Genomic DNA, 19,996 nt, shown 5'->3' on the forward strand with positions numbered 1-19,996 from the left:
ATTTGTTATTTTTGATGCCCCACCCTTTGTTGATTTAGTTAATTTGCTTGTGTCGGATGTTAATGGTCGGTCTGACCTTAGGCTTGTAGCCACGACATTGGCCTCTGTGGCCAATTTGTAATATTGCTCTGTTTTGTTCTGCTTTATATTCAAGCCTATTAACCAAAAAAGAAAAAAGTAGAACATGCAAAGATGAAGACTTCTTTTTCCTCCATTTTATCCTCTTTCCCCTTTCTAAATGTGATGATAGGAGACCACATTTTAACACAGGTTACGAATTGACATGTCACCAATTATCAAAATCCAATTAAAACATTTATGCCACATTGGTTGCTAAACTTTATATACTATGACTTTTTTGTTTTTTGAGATAGAATATATACTGTAACTTTTATAGCCTAAAACTTATGAAAAATGCTAGAGATACAAATTTTTTTACAATTGGTCGATATAAAGAGTGATTATTAATAAATAAAAATGTGATAGTGGAGTCTGTAAAATTGTTGTAAAATAATTTGTATTTGTAACATTACTCAAAACCTATTACTTATAAAATAAAGTGTAATCGATTACATTAAAATAATTCAAATATTTATTAATTACATTTTTAAAATTTATCAATCACATGTATTGTCACATCATTTTATAAATATTTTATAATAAAATTTGTAGATATTTTACCATTATACTTGTTTTATTATCTTCACGGGAAGCTCACACTCTTGTTACCTTTATTTTCGAATAGTGCATTTATACGCTGGATTGTGAGAGTATACGAAGGTCACACTCCGTACAGTAAGTGAGGGAGAGGAAAAGCAATTATAGGAAACAGAGATCTATTGCATGGATTAGCAATGGCAGTGAGTTTGTTGAAGATGAAATGCGGAGATAGAAAGGTGAGAAAGGAGGGTACAGAGGAGAGAAGGAATGTGTTGTAGGAGGCATGAGCACATCTCATTATTCTTTTGAACTCTAGACCAACTGAAACCAAAAACAAATATGAGAATCAATGTTGCAGTTTATAAGCTCCATCATTAGATAAGCTGAAGATCAATGTTGAAAATGGTATATGCAATTTTATGGCGGCTGTGTCCAAAGTGCTTTCTAACTGTCAACTCTTTGCAACATAAACAAACTCAGAGAAAAAGAACAAGGTTGATATACATATATTTAAAAAGAATGAATTTTGTTTTGCAACAATCAATTTTACAACAAAGAATCATTATTGCCTACAACAGATACAATTTGATGCCTAATCATTGCACATACCAGAGGACAGATCCAACACTGGTCTGCAATACACCACAAAGAAGCTTTCATAAAAATCTATGCTTCTTTGCAGAGAGACCGCATGTTATTTAGGAAACGGATTGGGAGAGATTACAACAATGTCAGCATTGTTTCTAGCTTAGTGTACTATTCGAGTTCATGTTTGTGGGGTGTGCTATCAGGGCCGGTGTTTGTGGGGCTTGGAGTACTATCAAGGCCATTGTTTGTAGGACAGATAGAAGCAAACTGACAGAACCGACATTTCCAACGCTCCTCTTCTGGAGTGTAACAGGCTTCTCGTTCCCCTAGCCAGAACTCAAGACAACCATGAATTTGATTCTTGAGCCAATCAGAGTCAAAGGCAAAGTGATCTTCGCCAAGCAATGAATTATCTTTTTGGAATTCATATCTGCTTGAAAGCAACCAAGTAAATATCTTGCTAAATCACAAAAAATATTCACAATCATACAGTATGTATCCCACACATTTCGATATTGCTCTACAACCTACTCTAGGTATGAATTTGCCAATGTATCTTATAAAGGTTCCTCCTAAATTCATGATGAAAATGGCTATCGTTGAGGCAGTAACACATGCAAGCCTAGTCCACATCAGCCAAAGCAGGGTAGCCAATTTTTTAAAATTTTATTTATAAAAAATTAGAAAAAAAAAAAAAAAAATCTCTGCTTTCAGGTAGACTTAACAGTCAAACCAATTTTGACTGGAACCAAAAACCTTTGATTCAAAAATATTAAGGTGAAGGATGGTCCAACTGAAATTCTTATTGAATTGGCTGCCTCTTGTAGTGGTTACCAATACCGTCCATTAAATTGAGATCTTTCAAGGTTTATGGGGGAACTCATCATAGAGCTCAATAGTCTATTGTTAAATGAGTGGTTTAGGTTTTGTCATTGAAACAAACATTTAATAGCATTATTTTGGCATCTTTAAGTTATTTAATAGGATTTTTAGAATTCTACCCATTCATTACCCTAAGAACTCTAGTGGATCTCAATCCAACATCTCATAAGGTGTGTTCCAAGCCCAATTAGTATGTAGTTCATGTATATTAATAGAAACTTCTAAAACTCAAGCTACAAAAATATGCAAAACCATTTTGCCTAGAGAGAGAGAGAGAGAGAACAAGATACTCACCTCAATAAAAGCTGGTCATGAGCAGGGGGCAGTATGCTACATGTATTTCTGAAGAGTCTCACTATGTCATCAAGGGTCTGTGTAGAAAACAAGAAAATAAAATAAAATAAAAATTTATAAAATATAAAAGCGGGGATGGACTTCTTTTAATTATCTGAACATGTCTATCCACAATTTCACAATTATGTAAAGGTTCATGCCAATTACATGGTAGACATCCCCCGGACAAACCATTGAAAATAAATCAAAGAACAGAATGAAAAGAAGCTGCTCTCACTTTGTTAAAATTATCTTTAGTGATATCTTTATTTTTCAATAACATGTTTAAGTACCTCTATACAATGTAATAAGGATTTGTTGTTTTTCGTATTCAGAGAACCTCAAAGATGTGCATAATGATGTTGAAAACATCACATGCACTCTATAGAGCAGCCTGATCTCTCAAATTATGTAGTTAATGAATTAAGGGAGAAAGAGAGAGTCCTTACGTCTGCTGGGAACCCTGAGTCAGCAGTTCTTTCCCTGAGTTCTTCAGATAAGATAGAATAAGGATTTAACGTAAAAAAATCAAAAAACTTTTGAGAGGGGAAATTGTCAGCAACTAAATTGTCCCATATATACTTGTAACACATTAACTGAAGCCTGCCAAGAAACATGCAAATGTCATGACTTTATTCTGACACAATAGTTAACAAAATTTCATCTAAAATACCTTCCATTCCTTCTTTGCGGTTCCGCAGGAAGAGTGTCTCGAACACGAGTCTTTGTGTCAACTAATATCGGGTTTCTATCAGTTTCTGTGGCAGGTATCCGGATCTCATCGATCACTCCCACCATCCATACACCTTCTGCAAAGCCTATTCTGATTCAATAAGCAATTATAGTCCATCAGCAAGGGGGAAAGAAAACATGAAGACCAATGGTCCAAATGCATTCCACGTGTTTGTGGGTGTGAGAGTAAGAGAGAGACAAAAAAAGGGTTATATATATATATACACGCACACACATAATTTCTAGAAAACCATTGTATTTCATATGTACAAGCACCATCTCTATGCTTCCCAACAAAAGAGGAGGTCTTTTGTAAATTGCTTTCCAAGTTTTGTTATCCATACAGATTTCAGTACATTCCATGATTAGGGCAATGCCAAAACAATAACTAACAAACAATCAAATCTTTTGCACTTAATTGATGGTTAGAACAATCTTTTCAAAATGGGACTCATATCCAACCCATACTAAAATGTTATCTGCATATCTGCTTATTCACATGGAACTTTGACATAGTTACCATTTACTATACATTAACTACTCTACTTTACACACCATGAATCCCCCAATCAGGATATGATATCCAGTAATATGGATAAATCTAAATTCTACAGGAACAACATAGTAACACCCTTATCTAACTTACTTTCCAAAAATATGTCCTGCATTGAGAACAAAGCAACATTTCACTCAAATCTATCACAATGTGCTTCAAATTATATAATGAACCACTTGCAAGTGCAGAAAAAGCATAGATATGTGGCCATTGAGAGCTAGCAAAAACCATGATAAGCTAGAAGCCTAGAAATTGAGATAGCCAAAGATGACTGAACTTACATTGGCAGCTCACGAGTTAATCCTTCAAACAATAACTGATTTGCACCAATAATAAAATTTAAAAACTTCAGAGCCCATGTGTCTTCTTTAGATTTGACTTGAACTTTCACTTTTTTCACTACCTGTCAGATATACAATAAGGATGGATAATTACATATGGTGAACATAAGCGGACATAGAAAGTACTAATAAAATAATCAGGTTTGCTACTCCAAATTTCAGGAGAACGAACATAGAAATAAGTTGAATGATCTGCAAAATATTCTACATGCAATTGTGTATCAGAGAAGAATTTCCAAGGCCAAGCTAATGGCTAGATAAGAATGTATACAATTTGCAATTATGCTCTCACTTAGTACAGTAACTAATATTTTTAATAAACTAAACTTCATGCAATGGAATTTAAGCCAAAAATGTCTGCCCATCAAATTAAAAGAAAGGAATAAAAGCCCATTTTAAGTGTACAAGCAATGATAAGGTTTATCAAAATTGACCAGAAAAACAAACCATTTAGACTTAGGGAGTCATAAGTTCAAGGCAACAAGAGGCATGCACAACACAGATTTATTTATTTTTTTATCATTTTTTTATGAGAAACAGAATTAGTTATATATCAGGAATCTAAAAATGTACCTCTTCTTCAAGTTTTGCATGCCGAGCACTACCTGTTTTCATAGCTTTATTAGTTCTGCGTTTGGCATGAAGGAGAACAAACTCCATTTGTTTTTCACACCATTCCTGTTGATCAAGTATAATTAGAACCAATGTGATCTTCATGACATCACAAGATACAGAACTTCACTCTATGAAATATTGCAACAATGTAATGTGCAATATGGTCATAAAGTTCACCAAAATTCTAACTTCCAACAACATTAAAAAGAAATATATTAATGTAAACTAAGCCTGACACTTAGTAGTAAAAGAGAAAAAGGGTGTGGACAAAGTTTGACAACAATTTCTATAACAGATAATATTAAACTTGGGGGTACCAAAGGGCCTAATCTGCAGACAAAAACAAGCATGCATATGAGAGAGAGAGAGAGAGAGAGAGTGTGTGTGTGTGATCTTCAGGGTAAAGTCCTAACTTCCAGCAGACCAGTTACTCCTAAAAAATTGTAATCCAACTAAGGCTAGAAGTAAAAAATTATGAGTAAAACCAACATCAGATTAGGTCTGCCGATTGAGTTTGATCACAGAAAGTGTAACATCGAGATTGGAAATCAAATTATGTTATTTGGGTTTCCAAATATTAGGCGCTCATTGATTAATTAAAACTTGTCCCAAAAGTTTAAGTGCTAATAAGAAAGGGTGAATTTAGTCACTTAATCATTATTCAAACACTCCCCCCTCATGTAAGAGTCCAGAATCTCCCTTAATATTGGGGCCAATTGTGTGGGATTTTTTACTTTTTATGGGTGGGAGGGTGGAGACAAGGTTCAAACTCAAGACCACCTGCTTTGATACCATGATAAACCACCAGTTGTCCTAACAGCTTAAACTATTAGTAAATGCTGAATTTATTCACTTCAATTTCTTCTAACATCCATAAGATAGGTAGGTGCTTGCTCCAGCAGTGAAATAAGTAACATTTGCTTCACACGGTTGATCTAAATCAAAGGCCAAGAAAGGTAATGGCATTTGCTTCACAAGACTGATCTATTTTGTGGATTTTTTTTCCTATGATCCTATCCTTCTGCTACTTTCGTATCAGCATTACTCTCTCACTTATGAACCACCTGGATGAGTATGTGTTTCCATTCATGAACTCAAGAGAAATTGAAAGACTAGAGATTGAGCAAAAGGTTTTAAACTCCTATCATTATGGAAGTCAATTCTATGTGGTCAATTCATTGAAAGTACCTCGGCCAATTGGCCATCAAATACACAAAAAAAGATCAAGATGACGCACTAAAACCTTTATATTCTGGACTTCACGCAAATAAAAAAGTTGATAGCAAACTACAACCAAATGTATGATGATTCGCATATGCTGATGCTTACCAGGGAAATTGCTCATGGAACTTCATGAGCAACTCAACTTTACTCTTAAGCTATTGGTGACATAACTATAACCACAACATGTATTTGTAGTGGATTCATTCATAATAAAGCTAATAAAATTTACGCTGGTGATCACATCAAGAACGGATAAAATTTCAATAATCTAAGTTACAACATCTAGTTTAGGCCTCCTCCAAGTTTTCTCTGTAATACATCAGAGACTCACAGTAATTGTTGATTCACATAGACAACAAGTTACAACCAAATCTAATACACACTATATTTTGCTGGTGGTGACACAACCATGAACCATATATCATATATGGAATTTATTGGAAGATGCCAAAATTAGTTAAATGGCTTTTAAAAAAAAAATGATTTTCTTGACTTGCTCCCCTTATCAAAATTCAAAAGTATGGTTCCCATTTTCATCAAATATCATCAGCAATTTAGCATAGAAAAACCATTTACTTACTATTTATCACCACGACAGCTTCAAAAAACAAAACCATACTAAACTCAAACTCAAAAATCTAGCAAAAACCATTCCGACCCATTTGCCAGACCACGAAAATCTTCCATATCAAAAGCAAAATTTAAAAACTTGAGAACAAACCCATTGAATACCGTGGAAGTAATATCAGTGACAGACAAGCCCTTCTTCTTTCGAAAGCGATGGAGAAAAGACTCATTGTTTTTATTCTTCTTCTGGGTACTGGCGAAATTGCCCGAATCCTCGATGTCGGGTTCGGTATGACCCGATAAGGATCTCTTGGAAAGGACAGTAATTGACTGAATAGACCTCGCTTTGCCATGGAAACTACGAAGTGGTGAGCAAATAGCACTTGCATTTGCAGGGACTGAGGCTGAGGCTAAGGCTAAGGCTGCTTCGAGTAGAACCATTTCTTCTTCGCTCACGATTTCGATCTCGATAGGGATCTCGGAAGAAAAGCTGTTGGTGGTGTTGCTTTTGTTGAGGGGTAACTCGGAGAGTGACTCGGTCTCGCTCATTTTGTGAGTCTCGGCGTGGAGAAATGACCGTTGGGATCGCCACGCTTTAGGGGCAAGTCATCGCAGGACCTCGATATATATTGTCCTTTTTTGTACACTCTTTATCAGTTTTTGTTTTAATTTTGAGTTCAACGGAGGGTGGCCTTTGCGTGTGAAACACTTATACCTCAACTCTACGGCGCGGGCTAGCAAGTAGACAGTAGGCACTATCAGCGTCTATATCTGCTTTGAATATTCCTTTTCCTTTTTTATCACTTTTTTTTGGAGATGAACTTTTATCATTTTAGTAAAAAACTCCTGAAGCATAGGAATAGTCATTACATTATGTGTTTGTTACACTTTGCCAAAACATGACCTAAATTCCTAAAATTTGTATAGAGTTCATTTTATAATTTTAAACTTTTAAAAATTCTTCTTTACCTCTAAACTATTATAAGAAATTAAATTTTGTAAGAACGTAGTGTAAAACTCATGTTTTACCCATTCAATCTCAACATATCACATCATCTTATTACATATTTAAGAATAAGCACAACCACACTCAGTCAAATCTAATACCCATATATAAATCCAACCAAATTGGAAGTTTATTGAAATGTTATTAGGTGTGGTATAATGTATTGAATTTTAAGTAAAAAGTTGATGTAACAATTTCTTATTAGATAGTGTAAAACATGAGTTTTACACCCCATCCTTACCAAATTCGGACTCCTATTATAAACATTATATTTATACCTTTTTTACTTCTATCCACAGTAGTAAACTTTTAACTTATTTTTACATGAAGTCGTGTGTGTGTATATATATGAGTTAGGTTTAAGTTATACCTAATGTAACTCTAAGTAATGTTACACCACCAATAACTTGTTATTGATTTCATATTTTGAAAATCCAACCGTTGAATTACATATTCTATATGTTCTTAACATGTATGCCAAATTTCATGCCAATCGGATGTAATTTAGCATTCGATCCATAAACACATTTTTTATGCATTATTTTAAATTACAAAAACTTGAAAATAAATAAGTTATTGATGACATTGCTATTGCTATTGATCTTTGATCATCTTTAAATTTTGTAAGCATGGAGAGAATATATGAATATAACATTGTAAGGACACGATTCTCTGGCGGCCCAATAAGGATGTTGGGCTGGCGCACGGAAGATCCCTCACAATATAATTTGTAGAGAGTGGGCTTAAAAAGCTAGCCGCTGGTCACGGGACGATGTCCGATCCTGGTTTTAGAGGAATTCAGGTAGAAAAAGGAGTTGGGCCTGAACATTTAGGTCCTAAGACGTCGCATCCTATGGGATGGGACTCTTCGGAGTTGATCCGAGGACCATTGAGGCCTAACCCCGGTTATCCAACGACGGACTTTCTTCAGTGAAGTCCGGTGTTGTTGAGATATTCTCCCCCATGTGATCCTCCTTTTTCGGAGGTGGGCTGGCCCCCCTTTCGATTTACTTACTTTCTTCTTTTATACTCGTCTGCATTCGTTATCCTTCGTCCACGTGTAGGGTCAGTCTTTACAAACACTGACATTTGTCCCATCAGTCCAATCCCGGAATTGTTGGGGATGGTTTGATAAAGCTGCAGAATGCGGCTCTGTCAGGCGCTGGGTCTTATCTGGAGGGGTAGTAAGGATAACCTCCCCAAAGTATCTTGGATCTCCTTACGAATTCGTCCCTGTACCAGTTTCACCCCTTTGTTCTGGTGGGACTATGGATCTGCCGAGGACTACACTGTCCTCGGCTGCCTCCCAAAATTCTTTTGTGCTCTGCGTTGTAGAGCTTGGGCCACAGCTCTCCTCGGATTGGGCCTTCGGACTCTCTAAGGGCAAATGGGCCTAGTCCACGAATTGTTGGGCCCCACAAACATAATCCAACAGTGGATTTATCAAAATTCACATCAAATTAAAAAAAAAATATTGGGTAATATAACATTACTTAAAGTTACACCAGGTGTAACTTGCATCCTAGTGTAAAGGAACACTTAAGTTGAATAGGAAGCACAAAACTATTGGTCAAATGCATAATATGAAACATCTTTTTAAAGTTTACGGAAAAAAAAAAAGCTTTTTTTAATATATTAGGGACAAAAAAATCATTTTAACATTTAAAGATAGAAAATATAACGTTTTTAATAGTTTAGGGATGAATTTTTTTTTTTTTTTTTTCAGATTTAGGGTTTAAAAATGAACTTCATTGCAAACTTTAGAAACAAAAACAGTATTTTTGATGAAATTTTATTAAGTTACGTCTAATTATACTACAAAAAGCTAACAAAAAGATCTAACAATGAATGTAATTGATGATACTTTAATAATATAATCAACAAAAAATAATGTGTTATGGTTATTGCAAATTTTATTGTATGAATTTACCGACTGATGTATCAATTTCTATAGACAAGAAAAAAAAAAGTAAAAATACTACCAATTTTACTAAAAAAAAAAAATACAAACTAACATAATAATAATTGTAATTTATGTAATTTCTTAATTAATTTTTATTTTGATTTAAAAGTTGATACATCAGTTTGTAAAATTTATGAAATGAAATTATAATATTCCCAACATTTTTTATAAATAAAATTTTTTGCTACAGTGTTTTCAGTAATAAGTTTTCGGTTGTCAACAATAAGTAGTATCCAAATAGACTCTAAGTTGGTAGTAATCATAACATCATTTGAAAAAAAAAATGATAATTAATTTTATTTTAGTCTTCCCATTAAAAGTTGAAATAAACCGTTTTCACTTTTAGAATGTAGATTGAAAGGATGTTTTTACTATAATAAGACACTCAGTATGTGGTGGGACCATTCATCGAACATTAACCAAACGGGGAAGATCTATATGTCAAGCAATTTGAAAATGCAAGCTAAGCACATGAAATAAGCAATTAGACGAAGCTGAACGAAACCCATATCAGGGCACGGTATATTCCTTACGGGACAACCTAAGCTCAAGAAGGAAGCAGAGGCTGCAATTTTCTCTCTCACTTGAAATTTGCTGCCACATACCATATATGGGCTTCTTGGGTTTGGGTTTTGTAAATATTAGTATTATTTCAAGCTATTTTCACATCCGATTATGTATCTTGCGCTTTACAAGAGTACATTTATGTCGTTTCTCAAAAAAAAAAGAAAAAAAAAAAGTACATTTATGTCCCTTGAGTGCAAGTAACCATAAGGGCTTATTGGCTTTGTAAAGACAATAGTGAAACAAAAACCTTAATGGTAAATATGTAGCTATCAAGGCTTTCCCTGTATATTTAGATTTTTAACATTAAACAATGTTAATTTGTATGCCCTCTATCATCTTTACTTTTATTATTTATAATTTTCCATACACTTTTATCATTGTATTAAAGTTATGTTTTATCTTTTTTAATATAATATCAAAGTTGAATGTATCTAGCCTATAGTAATCCCTATCTTTAATCACTAGGTCCAGGTTTTATCTATCACCACTACTACCAGTCACTTTGTAGGCTCATCGTAATATATTCTTTGTTGTGACAAAGTTAAGGTTCTCTCTCACACCATCGCTATAAGCCACTATATAGGCTTCTCTCAATTTATTTTCTATCGTGAACAATGTCATGCCAATCTCATATATGCATTTCTCGTATTTGATATTTTTTAATGAGACAATCTTGACGATCTCAACTACACTCAATAGGCATGTGCATCTTTTTTCTACACATGGTCTTCAGCTTTCCTTTAATCACGTGTTCTGAACCATCTTGGTCAAGTATGATTAATAGCATCCTCTGTTATCTTTCTTTCTAGTCATACATCTTTATCATATTTAGGTTTCATTCCTCAAACTAAACCTTTGACTAGTAGTCTTAGTTGGCTTTCTTTCTATTCACGATTCTCTCTATCATCTTCACACAAAAATTTCATACAACTTCACTAATCAAAAACACCCAACAACATTCAAGCCTCGATCATTGCATGAGTCCTACCTTTGTTCCAATTTGTTGTTTATGCTTCATTTAATTTGGTTTTGCTTGTTCTACTCCACATCCTATTCAATCACAATTTCCTACAAGGTCTCACTTTCTGTCCAGTCTCAAGTTGTCTCAAGCTTCCACCTTAAGTTTGAGGGAGATTTTAGAGATATCAAGATCCAATTAATCCTAGTGAAAACCCCCAAGTCTATTATATAGCTCTAGTTCATGTTCATTACATTTAATCTTACTTGAGTATATAAGTAATCATAATCTTACTCGTAGTGCAGGTAGTGTGATTAACAATAAAAATATTTATCTAAGATTTCTACTAGAAATATTTTTCAATAGATTCATTGTAAAATATAATTTTTATTAATAAATATGTAGTCATCATGGTTGTAGGCCTTTAAAAACAAACCATGTTAATTCCCTACTCTCCGTCTCTCTCTTATATTTATTTTATTATTTATATTTTTCCATACACTTTATTGTAGTACCAAAGTTATGTTTTGTTCATATAAAAAAAAAAAAAAAATGGTTATGTTTTGTTATTTTCCAACATGCATGGTATCAGAATTATGCTTTATCTTTTCTAATATTTTGATTCACTTATCATCGATGGTGTTGGTTTAGGTTAGTTATGATACTTGTTTCAAGAAATTAAAAAATCAAACCATTGACAGAATTTTATTGATCAACCCATAGTAGTTGGCTGCAGACAACAAAATCTCAGCTACAATCAAGAGTGATTAACAAGAATCAAAGTATCAAACACAAAAAATGGGAATGAGAATTATATTCTTTATAATTTTACACCAATAAAAAATCTATATCTAACATTAGATACCATTGGTTGCACAAGTTCTTCATTTGTTCCAACATTTAATTTTCTTTGTGAATTCTTGCACTATTCATTTATTCTCAAGCCAACCATGGTGAACAGCTGTGCAAATTCTTGCTCAAGTTTTTCATGTTCCAAATCCTTTTTGTTTAACTACCTGTAGTAATTGGAATGTCTCTTGTCTTTAGACAATTGAATTTTGTACGTAGCCCATTCTATAACTCAATTGGATGTCTAATGTAACACGGTGGGAGCTATCGCCATCTCGGATATACTTCCTGTTCACTTAGTAGAAGGATCCGTCGATGGAGATGGATTCCCCTTCCTGTTGTGCAAAAAACAAGAAATATTAACCAGTAAAACAAAAAAGGCGAACAGCAGTGCCCAAACAACCTTACATTTCCTAACTTGAAGATGGATGGAATAAGAAAGGTTTTCATTTCTTAAAGCAAACATAAAAAGTTATTGGCAAAAAGGAAAGAGCAGTAACGTCAAGAGAGAAAAAAAAAAAAAAAAAGACTAAGAGTAACCAAAAAAAAAAAGTAAATGGTTAATTCTTTAGCCATGAGACATTCTAAAGAAGAAGAAGAAAGAAATATTGAGTTTACTCTAGAGAGGTTTTTTGGGCTTGTTGAGGTCTAAAAAATCACAACACCCAGGCCCAAAGAAATAACACAAGGGGCCATAGAAAATGAAATTAAAAAGAGGTGGTAAGCCCAAAAGGCTTGAAGCCCAAAAGCCATAAAGGGACAATCCTTAAAGCCTATGAGAAAAGAAGGAAGAAAAAGAAAAAAGGCCCAGATCAAAAGATTGGAGAAAGACCAGTGTAAAGAGCTGAGTCGAGATCCCCAGAGGCTGCCAAAAGCTCGGGATCACCGAGATGTGTAGCACAGCTAAGACAGGATTAAAACAGCTCGAAGGAAACGCCAAAAACACAAGGAACGAAGGGCAGATATGTCCTTCTCAAGCACCAGAGATGCAGCAAGAAAAACAAAAAGCCTAGAGTAACCACTCACAATGCAAAGGAATGGTATCTTGGGGAACCAGAATGAGGAGCTATAAAAAAAGGAAGTAGCAACAAAGACCTTTAAACCAGTAGAGTTGGATTCCACTCACTTGGGAAAAATGACAAAGAGGAAGAACAGACAAAAGCTGAACCATAAGGGGTAAGAGGTTTTGAGAAACGTGAAATTAGGAACAAGCGCACTCCGGAATGGAAAGTCAACCATGGGTTTTCAAAGAAACAGCACCAAAAGGAGGAAAATATGAGAAACAGGGAAAGGCTCAATCTTTTGAGTGATGGGCACAAAACGGGCTCTGGTACCCAGGGAGCAAAACAGGGGAATCAATAGTTCCCCGAGACCCTAGAATAACACTATAAAAAGGGGGGAAAGCAGCCGGCAAAAGGGAGGAATTTTTGGAGCGAGCAATAAAAAATCTCGACAAGAAACCATTAAGAGAACTCTGTCAAATTTAAGGGAAAACAGTGAAATATCTCTCGGTATCCCAGAAATAGCCACTATAGCACATACTTGGATTCAAAAGGGTTCAAATTTTACAAGTCTTAGTGGCCTAGATAGCCATCAAAGTCTGTAATTTTTGAGCTTATTTGAACCTCGTATCACGTCTTAGTGAGCGCATTGTAACCATAATTAAGAAAAACTAATGAAGTATTTCTTATTAATTTGAGAATCCCTAACAATTGTTTTGTGTATTTCCTAATTACTTTGCACTCCTTTGCTATTTTCATTATTGATTCAATACAAATATTCTCGTTTTGCTAGTTTATGTGTATTGTAGGAAACATGCCATGTGCGCCACTTGGTTCTTAAACAACCCCTTAGCTGCGGTGAACTAAGCCCAATCCACCAAACTACAACCATTTGGCCCAGGATCCTTGGGCCAGTGTGCTAAAGAAAAAGGCACTCTCACAGGGCTCAACAACAACCGTGAGTTGTTGTATCCAAAGTAAGTGAAGATCTTATGTGAGTTCATATTAATTCCTATAGAGAATATATTATAATATTTGGCGTAAATCTCAAATTAAGCATAAACTTGGGAATATATTGTAATTGACTTAATAATAGTGAATTTATTTGGAATTGGTCCCCTGGCTTTTTACTTCAAGGAGAAAGGGTTTTCTATAAATCTTTATGTTTTTTTTTTTTTTTTTTTTTTTTTTTTTTTGTAATTCATATTTTGCTATGTTAATTTTGATGATAATATTGTTGGGAATTAATTAAAATTCTTAGTTGATTTTCTTAATTCATATAAAACTAGATTGTGACCCAACATGGGATATATTTATGCTAGCACTACCATGAGTTTCATCTACAAATGTGGAATTTAGATGTTGGAAGAGAGGAGAGGAAAAAAATGGAATCTAGGGAAAAAAGAAAAAAGAAAGTGAAATATATATTTGCGTTGGCTTTTGGACGAAAAAATGATTGAAAAACTATTTCTATGGTTTAGCTATGCAATCGTTTGATAATGTTTTTATTACATGTAATAATCATTCCATACGAATCCCTATTTTTAAAATGAGGAATAGAAATTCCTTATTAAAAGTACTGAATTCCTATTCCCTTGCTAAAAGTAATTTGCTCTGCTTAACAAAATTCCCGAAATTGTACGGGTACTTCCTTTTTCTCACCCTCAGTTGCTGCTCTCTCTTCTCAAGATTTTTTTTTTCTACCCGTAGATCTGCCATTTCTACAGGTACTGCCCTCTGTTTTTGTTATCCATATCAATTTGCCATGTTTGATATATATTTGAATAACTGTGAGGTTCTATAATACTGAGATTGGAAACGGTGACCTTGATCAGCTAGCCAATCTAGTGACAAACCATATTAATGATATATATATATATATATATATATAGTATATTAACAAAAGATTTTTATTCAGTTGTACATTTTGGCATTATATTTAGGAGTATATAAATATTAACGTGTTTGATATATAGTATGTAATTTCTTTTCAAGTTATGAAGTAGAAATATTGAATAATTTGCTGATTGCATTTTTTTTTTTTTTTTGGTTGTAACTACAGAATTGTTTAGGTGCATTAGATGGAACATATATTAGGGTGAGTGCCTTTAGAAGACAAACCTAGGTACCAAAATCGTAAGGGGGAGATTGCCACAAATGTACTAGGAGTTTGCTCACAACACATGCAGTTTATTTATGTTTTTCTCGGTTGGGAAGGCTCTATTGCTGATGGTAGAGTGCTTCGAAATGCAATAAGTAGGAGGAATGGATTGGGAGTTCCCCATGGTAAGAGAAATAGGTTGCCTACTAATTATATTATTATTTTTTAAATTTTTATACACCCATTATACTAAAGACATTACAATATATAGGTTATTACTATCTTGTTGATGCTGGCTATACAAATGGAGCACTACAAAAAAAGAGGGTTATAGCCGCGTTTGAAAAATGTAGTTATAGACCCTAAAAACGCAGCTATAGCCTATAGCCATGTTTTCCATAGCCGCGCAAACACGGCCTATCCTGTGTGACTATAGCCCCCTGCAGGACCTAGAGCTGCATTTTTAAAAACGCGGCTACAGATCACACTATAGCTGCGTTTTCTACACACTATAGTCGCATTTTTACACACCCATAGCTTCGAGACCTATAGCTGCATTTTGTAGAAAATGTGGCTATAGACCCAGTTTGGGCTACATTTAAAATGCAAGTATAGGCTAAGGGCCAATAGCTGTGTTTTGTAGAAAACGCGGCTATAGGTCCAACTTATAACCACTTTTTAAACACAGCCCAAACCGAGCCTATAGCCGCGTTGTCTACAAAATGCAGCTATAGATCCCGCATCTATGGGTGTGGAAAAACACGGCTATAAAGTTTTTTTTTTTTCCTTCCTAAACACATTCCTGCCCAAAACAAGACCTGTAATTCCTGCCAACACTTAGAAGCAACCAATTGGAACCAACAAAACAAATTGCCAACACTCAACAATTCCCAACCAATTGCTAGCAAACAAAACAAGTTTATTGCCAAAAGATTAATTACATAAACAAAACAAGTTCCCAACAACAAATTTTTACATCACAAAATGCATATCCCTCAAGGATTTTTTACATCACAAAAAATTTCCAGCAAGCATCATGGTACAGCCAATTACCTGTGACAATGAGAACACCAGAAATAAGCTAACGTTTTAAGCTAAAACAAATAGACTCCAAACAAATAACCAAGTATTTTGCTCAGTCAATCTATTAACAAGGTCAACATCCCTTAAATTTTTAGAGTCATTATCATATATGAGCTTGTTAACATAGTCTTTTTGCTTGTATCCATTTAAAAGCATGGCATCTTAAAACAAGACTGAGAGTGAGACATAGTTCACTAGCTGCACTTTTAAAGGTTTAAATCTTTCCAAGCTCTATACAGTATCATAGATTCCACTCTCTTCAAATTCATATATACACATACATTTACATAATCCATATTCACTGCCGTTTTATAAATATAACAACAAATATTATAATTTCTTAGATGGAAAGCTACCTTCCAGTAAGGTCCCTTCATATTCAAGCTCACTAGTCATCAAATTTCAATTCTTTCAAGTTTCAACAATAAAATGTGAACAATACTCCATGTCGAGTATACCATGTTCTAATTAACCACATTGCTATTATTATCGTTCCTTTAAAAAAATTAAATAAATAATGGAAATTGCATTGGGAACTATCAGCTACATTTAGCAAGTGTAAAAAGGCATGGTTGACATTTTCTAATTTGATTTTATGTCTTATAGTACATGAATAATTGTACTTCTTTGATAGCAATGAAAATTGTAATTAAAACACCACAAAGAAAAGCAAACCCAACAAGCCCTTCTTTTTTCTTTTTGCCTTTTCCTTTCTTTTCTCCTACTCCATTAGTTCTCTCATGGAGGATTTTAGATCCAAGTCGTGCAGGGATGGGAGGGTGATGCAGATTGAGAGCTACTATAAAGGAAGAAGCGGACCTAAACCTTTGTTGCTCATGGCATGTACACAATGTAGTACACTTTACATATATTGTAACATTCATTTCAATTTCCTTTAAGAAATTTCTTTTTATAATTTTAGTATGATTTTCCATTACATGTGCTTCTTCTTTTTTTCCTTTTTTAATTTTTGTTAAAAAATATATTAGTCTCTAATCCCATTATTAATATCCAAAACAGATAGAATCCCTATAATTGAAAGAATGAAAACTAATCTTACTCCTAAAAGTGTCGGTTAATTTAGTTTGTAATTTTTCTGAGTTGTACCAAAAACTTATGATTCAATCTTTTCTTATTGATTGGGAAGAGTTAAAGATTAAGGAGTTTATAGTCAAAGGAGAGCTATCCTGTTAGACAACCTAATGTTTTTGGGTGTGTGTGTGTGTGTGTGGGGGGGGGGGGGGGTTTGTTGGGGTTGGGGTTGAAGAGAAGAAAATGAAAAAGATCACCCCAATACCAGTAGTTCTCTTTTGGACTTAAAAACACAGAAACAACTAAACAAGCAAATCATGTGACACATGCACAACTAGCTTGGCCAATAAAGTCTAGGTGTGCTCTAATGGTGCATTGACATTTTTTTGTTTTCAATTTTTTCTCTCAATCAAGAGTATAGACAGAACACACTGCTTGCCATCAAATTGACCCTGTTTCTCTTCTTCATTTCTTTTCTTTTTTTAAAATGAATAAGAAATTTTATTCAAACAAATGAGAAAAATATGATATAAAAAAAAGACATTAAAACTTTTAATATATCATATAAAATGAGAAAAATATGATATAAAAAAATATGATATAAAATATGATATAATTTTAGTCTAATATCTCGGGTGTGGAAGCTTGAGACATTAAAACTTTTAAAATAGTTTGTCTTTTTTTCCCCCCTATGATATAGCTTGTACATCTTGGGGTATTACAGTTTAGGACAAATGGAGAATGGTGAATTACCTGTTCTATTTTTTTTACTTTTTTATTTTAATTTAGTTTAGGCTCCTTTGTTCTTATCCTGTTGCCTGTTTGTCAGTTTTGGAAGCTATAGTTGTGTCTGCTTAATTTTTGAACAATAAAATTAGCCTAGTGTGAAGCTTTTGTTTAGCTTTGATTGAGTAAATTCCTATTTTTGTTTAAACATACCCTACATGGTTTAGGATTAAATTAAAAAAAAAAAAAAGGATGGTTGGGGTCATTAATTAGTTTTTACATCATGTTATTCCTTACAAATGTAGTCAATCTAAACATTTTTCTATCACAATAAGACTTGATGACTTGAGTCCAATGTGTGAACTGCAATAATAGATCGTATATATTGTCAGGACCATCAATATTATTATTTATTTATTTAAATTGTCACAATTTACTTCTTTTCATTTTCAACTACTATTACAACAATCTTCTTAAAAAAAAAAAAACAAAAACAAAAAAACTACTATTACAACAAACAAGATTAGGTTTGGAAACTAAAATTTTCATTGATGTTGTCACGACTAGAATTGTAATCACCTTATAACCATATTACAATTATGTCATTTCTTGAATCTAAATAAAAGTATATGCATCTAAGAAAAAAAAAGGCATTATCGAAATTTCAATAAAAGATGATATACCACTATGTAATCTTTTCCAAGTTTGTTGTCCTTTGGGATAAAGGTTCTCTATACTTTCATATTGTCAACATTGACAAGTGACTCAATTTCAAATTTCTCCCTCTCTTTAGCTGAAAGTTGTCTGAATTCCTTTTCCACAGCTTCAACATATCGCTTTTGTTTCACCTACAAGAAAATTTCAGTATGTGAAAGTGCTCTATTGTTACAAAAAAAGAGAGCAATGCAGAGAAATCCTCCTCCATATAAAGCACAAATAAGTAGAAGGAAAAAAAAATAGCCATATAAATTATTCACCCCATTCTATAACTATCAATGTTTGGGTAGAATGTTTTAGAATTAATAGAAAGAATAGAAAGAGAACAGGTGAAAGAAGGACCACAACAAGTGGATTGCTTATGATTAAATGAAGTGTGTTTTTAGTCCCAGAGCAGGTAAAATGCATGGAAGTTTGATGCATTATATCAACATGACAGGTTTATAGATGACAAACATTGAATGAAGTATAGCAAATTAATTTGGGAAAAATGCATATCATAGATTAATAAGCAAATTCTAATGCCAAGAGGCAAGCCTTCTATTGCACTAATCACCTCAATGAACACACAGATCTTTGAAGATTGACATGCATCTAGGCAAAACAGCCTCACATGAGCAGAGAGAGGCACTTAGGCTTAATCTGGTGCAGCATAAAGGCTTCATGGCTGCATTAGTGCCTCACTGAGCATGGGCTCTTAAAAAATCTAACCAACTATAAATAACTATGGTCTTATTCAAATAATATTTGTATGAGCAAAACTTCTAAATTCTTTCACCCCACCAACAAAAAGAAGAGAGAACAAATCATGCTAAGAAAGTAATATTACTTATAAAAAAAAGCTAAGAATATAGTATTAAAAACACTTTGTTATAGAAAGTAGAGGAAAAAACCTCCTGTAAATAGGATGCATCCACAAAGCTCACTAAAGAATTACAACATTGAAGAACACTATTTTAGATGTCAAACTCCCACACAATAAAATATCATAGATGGCCTTTGCAATGAAGAATTACGATTTTTTTTATAGATAATAACTACCATTGACATGGAGAAAATACTATGTACACAAGGTGCACACATGAATTACATAAAAGAGAGAATATATAACCTACAAGTAAATTTGCATCACTATTTTCCAAAGTGTGGGATTACTAGAAAAATGATATCAAAAATAGGAATTTCAACTCAACAAATGAGACTTCCAACTCCAATAATGGTGAGTGTTCCTTTTCTTCCATGTTGCCACATTAAGCCTATGGAAGCCAAATTCCATTCAAAAGAATTTTCAGGTTTACCAAATCAATTCCTTCGTACAAGAAGTGACCCCACAACACCCTTAAGCATCACCCAATTGAAGGGGGGGGGGGGACAAATGTAAACTCTAAACCAAATAAATATTAAAACAAACTTACATTCCAAATGAATACTTCATTCAATAATTTAAAAATTAGGACTCTCTTTCTGACAATCTAACTAGAAATTGATGATATGT

At 33.7% G+C, this 19,996-nt stretch overlaps 1 protein-coding gene across 1 annotated transcript; it reads right to left on the reverse strand.

Moving 5' to 3' along the window:
• Positions 1–1,135: 1,135 nt before the first annotated feature.
• On the reverse strand, positions 1,136–7,245 carry LOC115989203 (exonuclease V, chloroplastic-like). Its single transcript, XM_031112874.1, has 7 exons — positions 6,664–7,245; positions 4,666–4,770; positions 4,033–4,154; positions 3,137–3,286; positions 2,913–3,066; positions 2,425–2,501; positions 1,136–1,678 (listed from the first exon to the last, which is right to left on the reverse strand). Exons 1-7 carry the CDS (start codon positions 7,045–7,047, stop codon positions 1,417–1,419), a joined length of 1,254 nt encoding a protein of 417 aa, XP_030968734.1. The 5' UTR covers positions 7,048–7,245; the 3' UTR covers positions 1,136–1,416.
• Between the last annotated feature and the right edge of the window lie 12,751 nt (positions 7,246–19,996).

This window comes from Quercus lobata, chromosome 1 (genome assembly GCF_001633185.2).
Source record: "Quercus lobata isolate SW786 chromosome 1, ValleyOak3.0 Primary Assembly, whole genome shotgun sequence".
In the NCBI taxonomy this organism is placed as follows: Eukaryota; Viridiplantae; Streptophyta; class Magnoliopsida; order Fagales; family Fagaceae; genus Quercus; species Quercus lobata.

Excerpts from the sequence above, each read along its gene's own strand:
- LOC115989203 (XM_031112874.1), bottom strand. The coding sequence starts at position 7,047 with ATGAGCGAGACCGAGTCACTCTCCGAGTTACCCCTCAACAAAAGCAAC. Across the intron at positions 4,155-4,665 it reads ATGCAAAACTTGAAGAAGAG|GTAGTGAAAAAAGTGAAAGT; the intron begins GTACATTTTTAG and ends TATATCTGACAG. Across the intron at positions 3,287-4,032 it reads TTAACTCGTGAGCTGCCAAT|AATAGGCTTTGCAGAAGGTG; the intron begins GTAAGTTCAGTC and ends TTATTGAATCAG.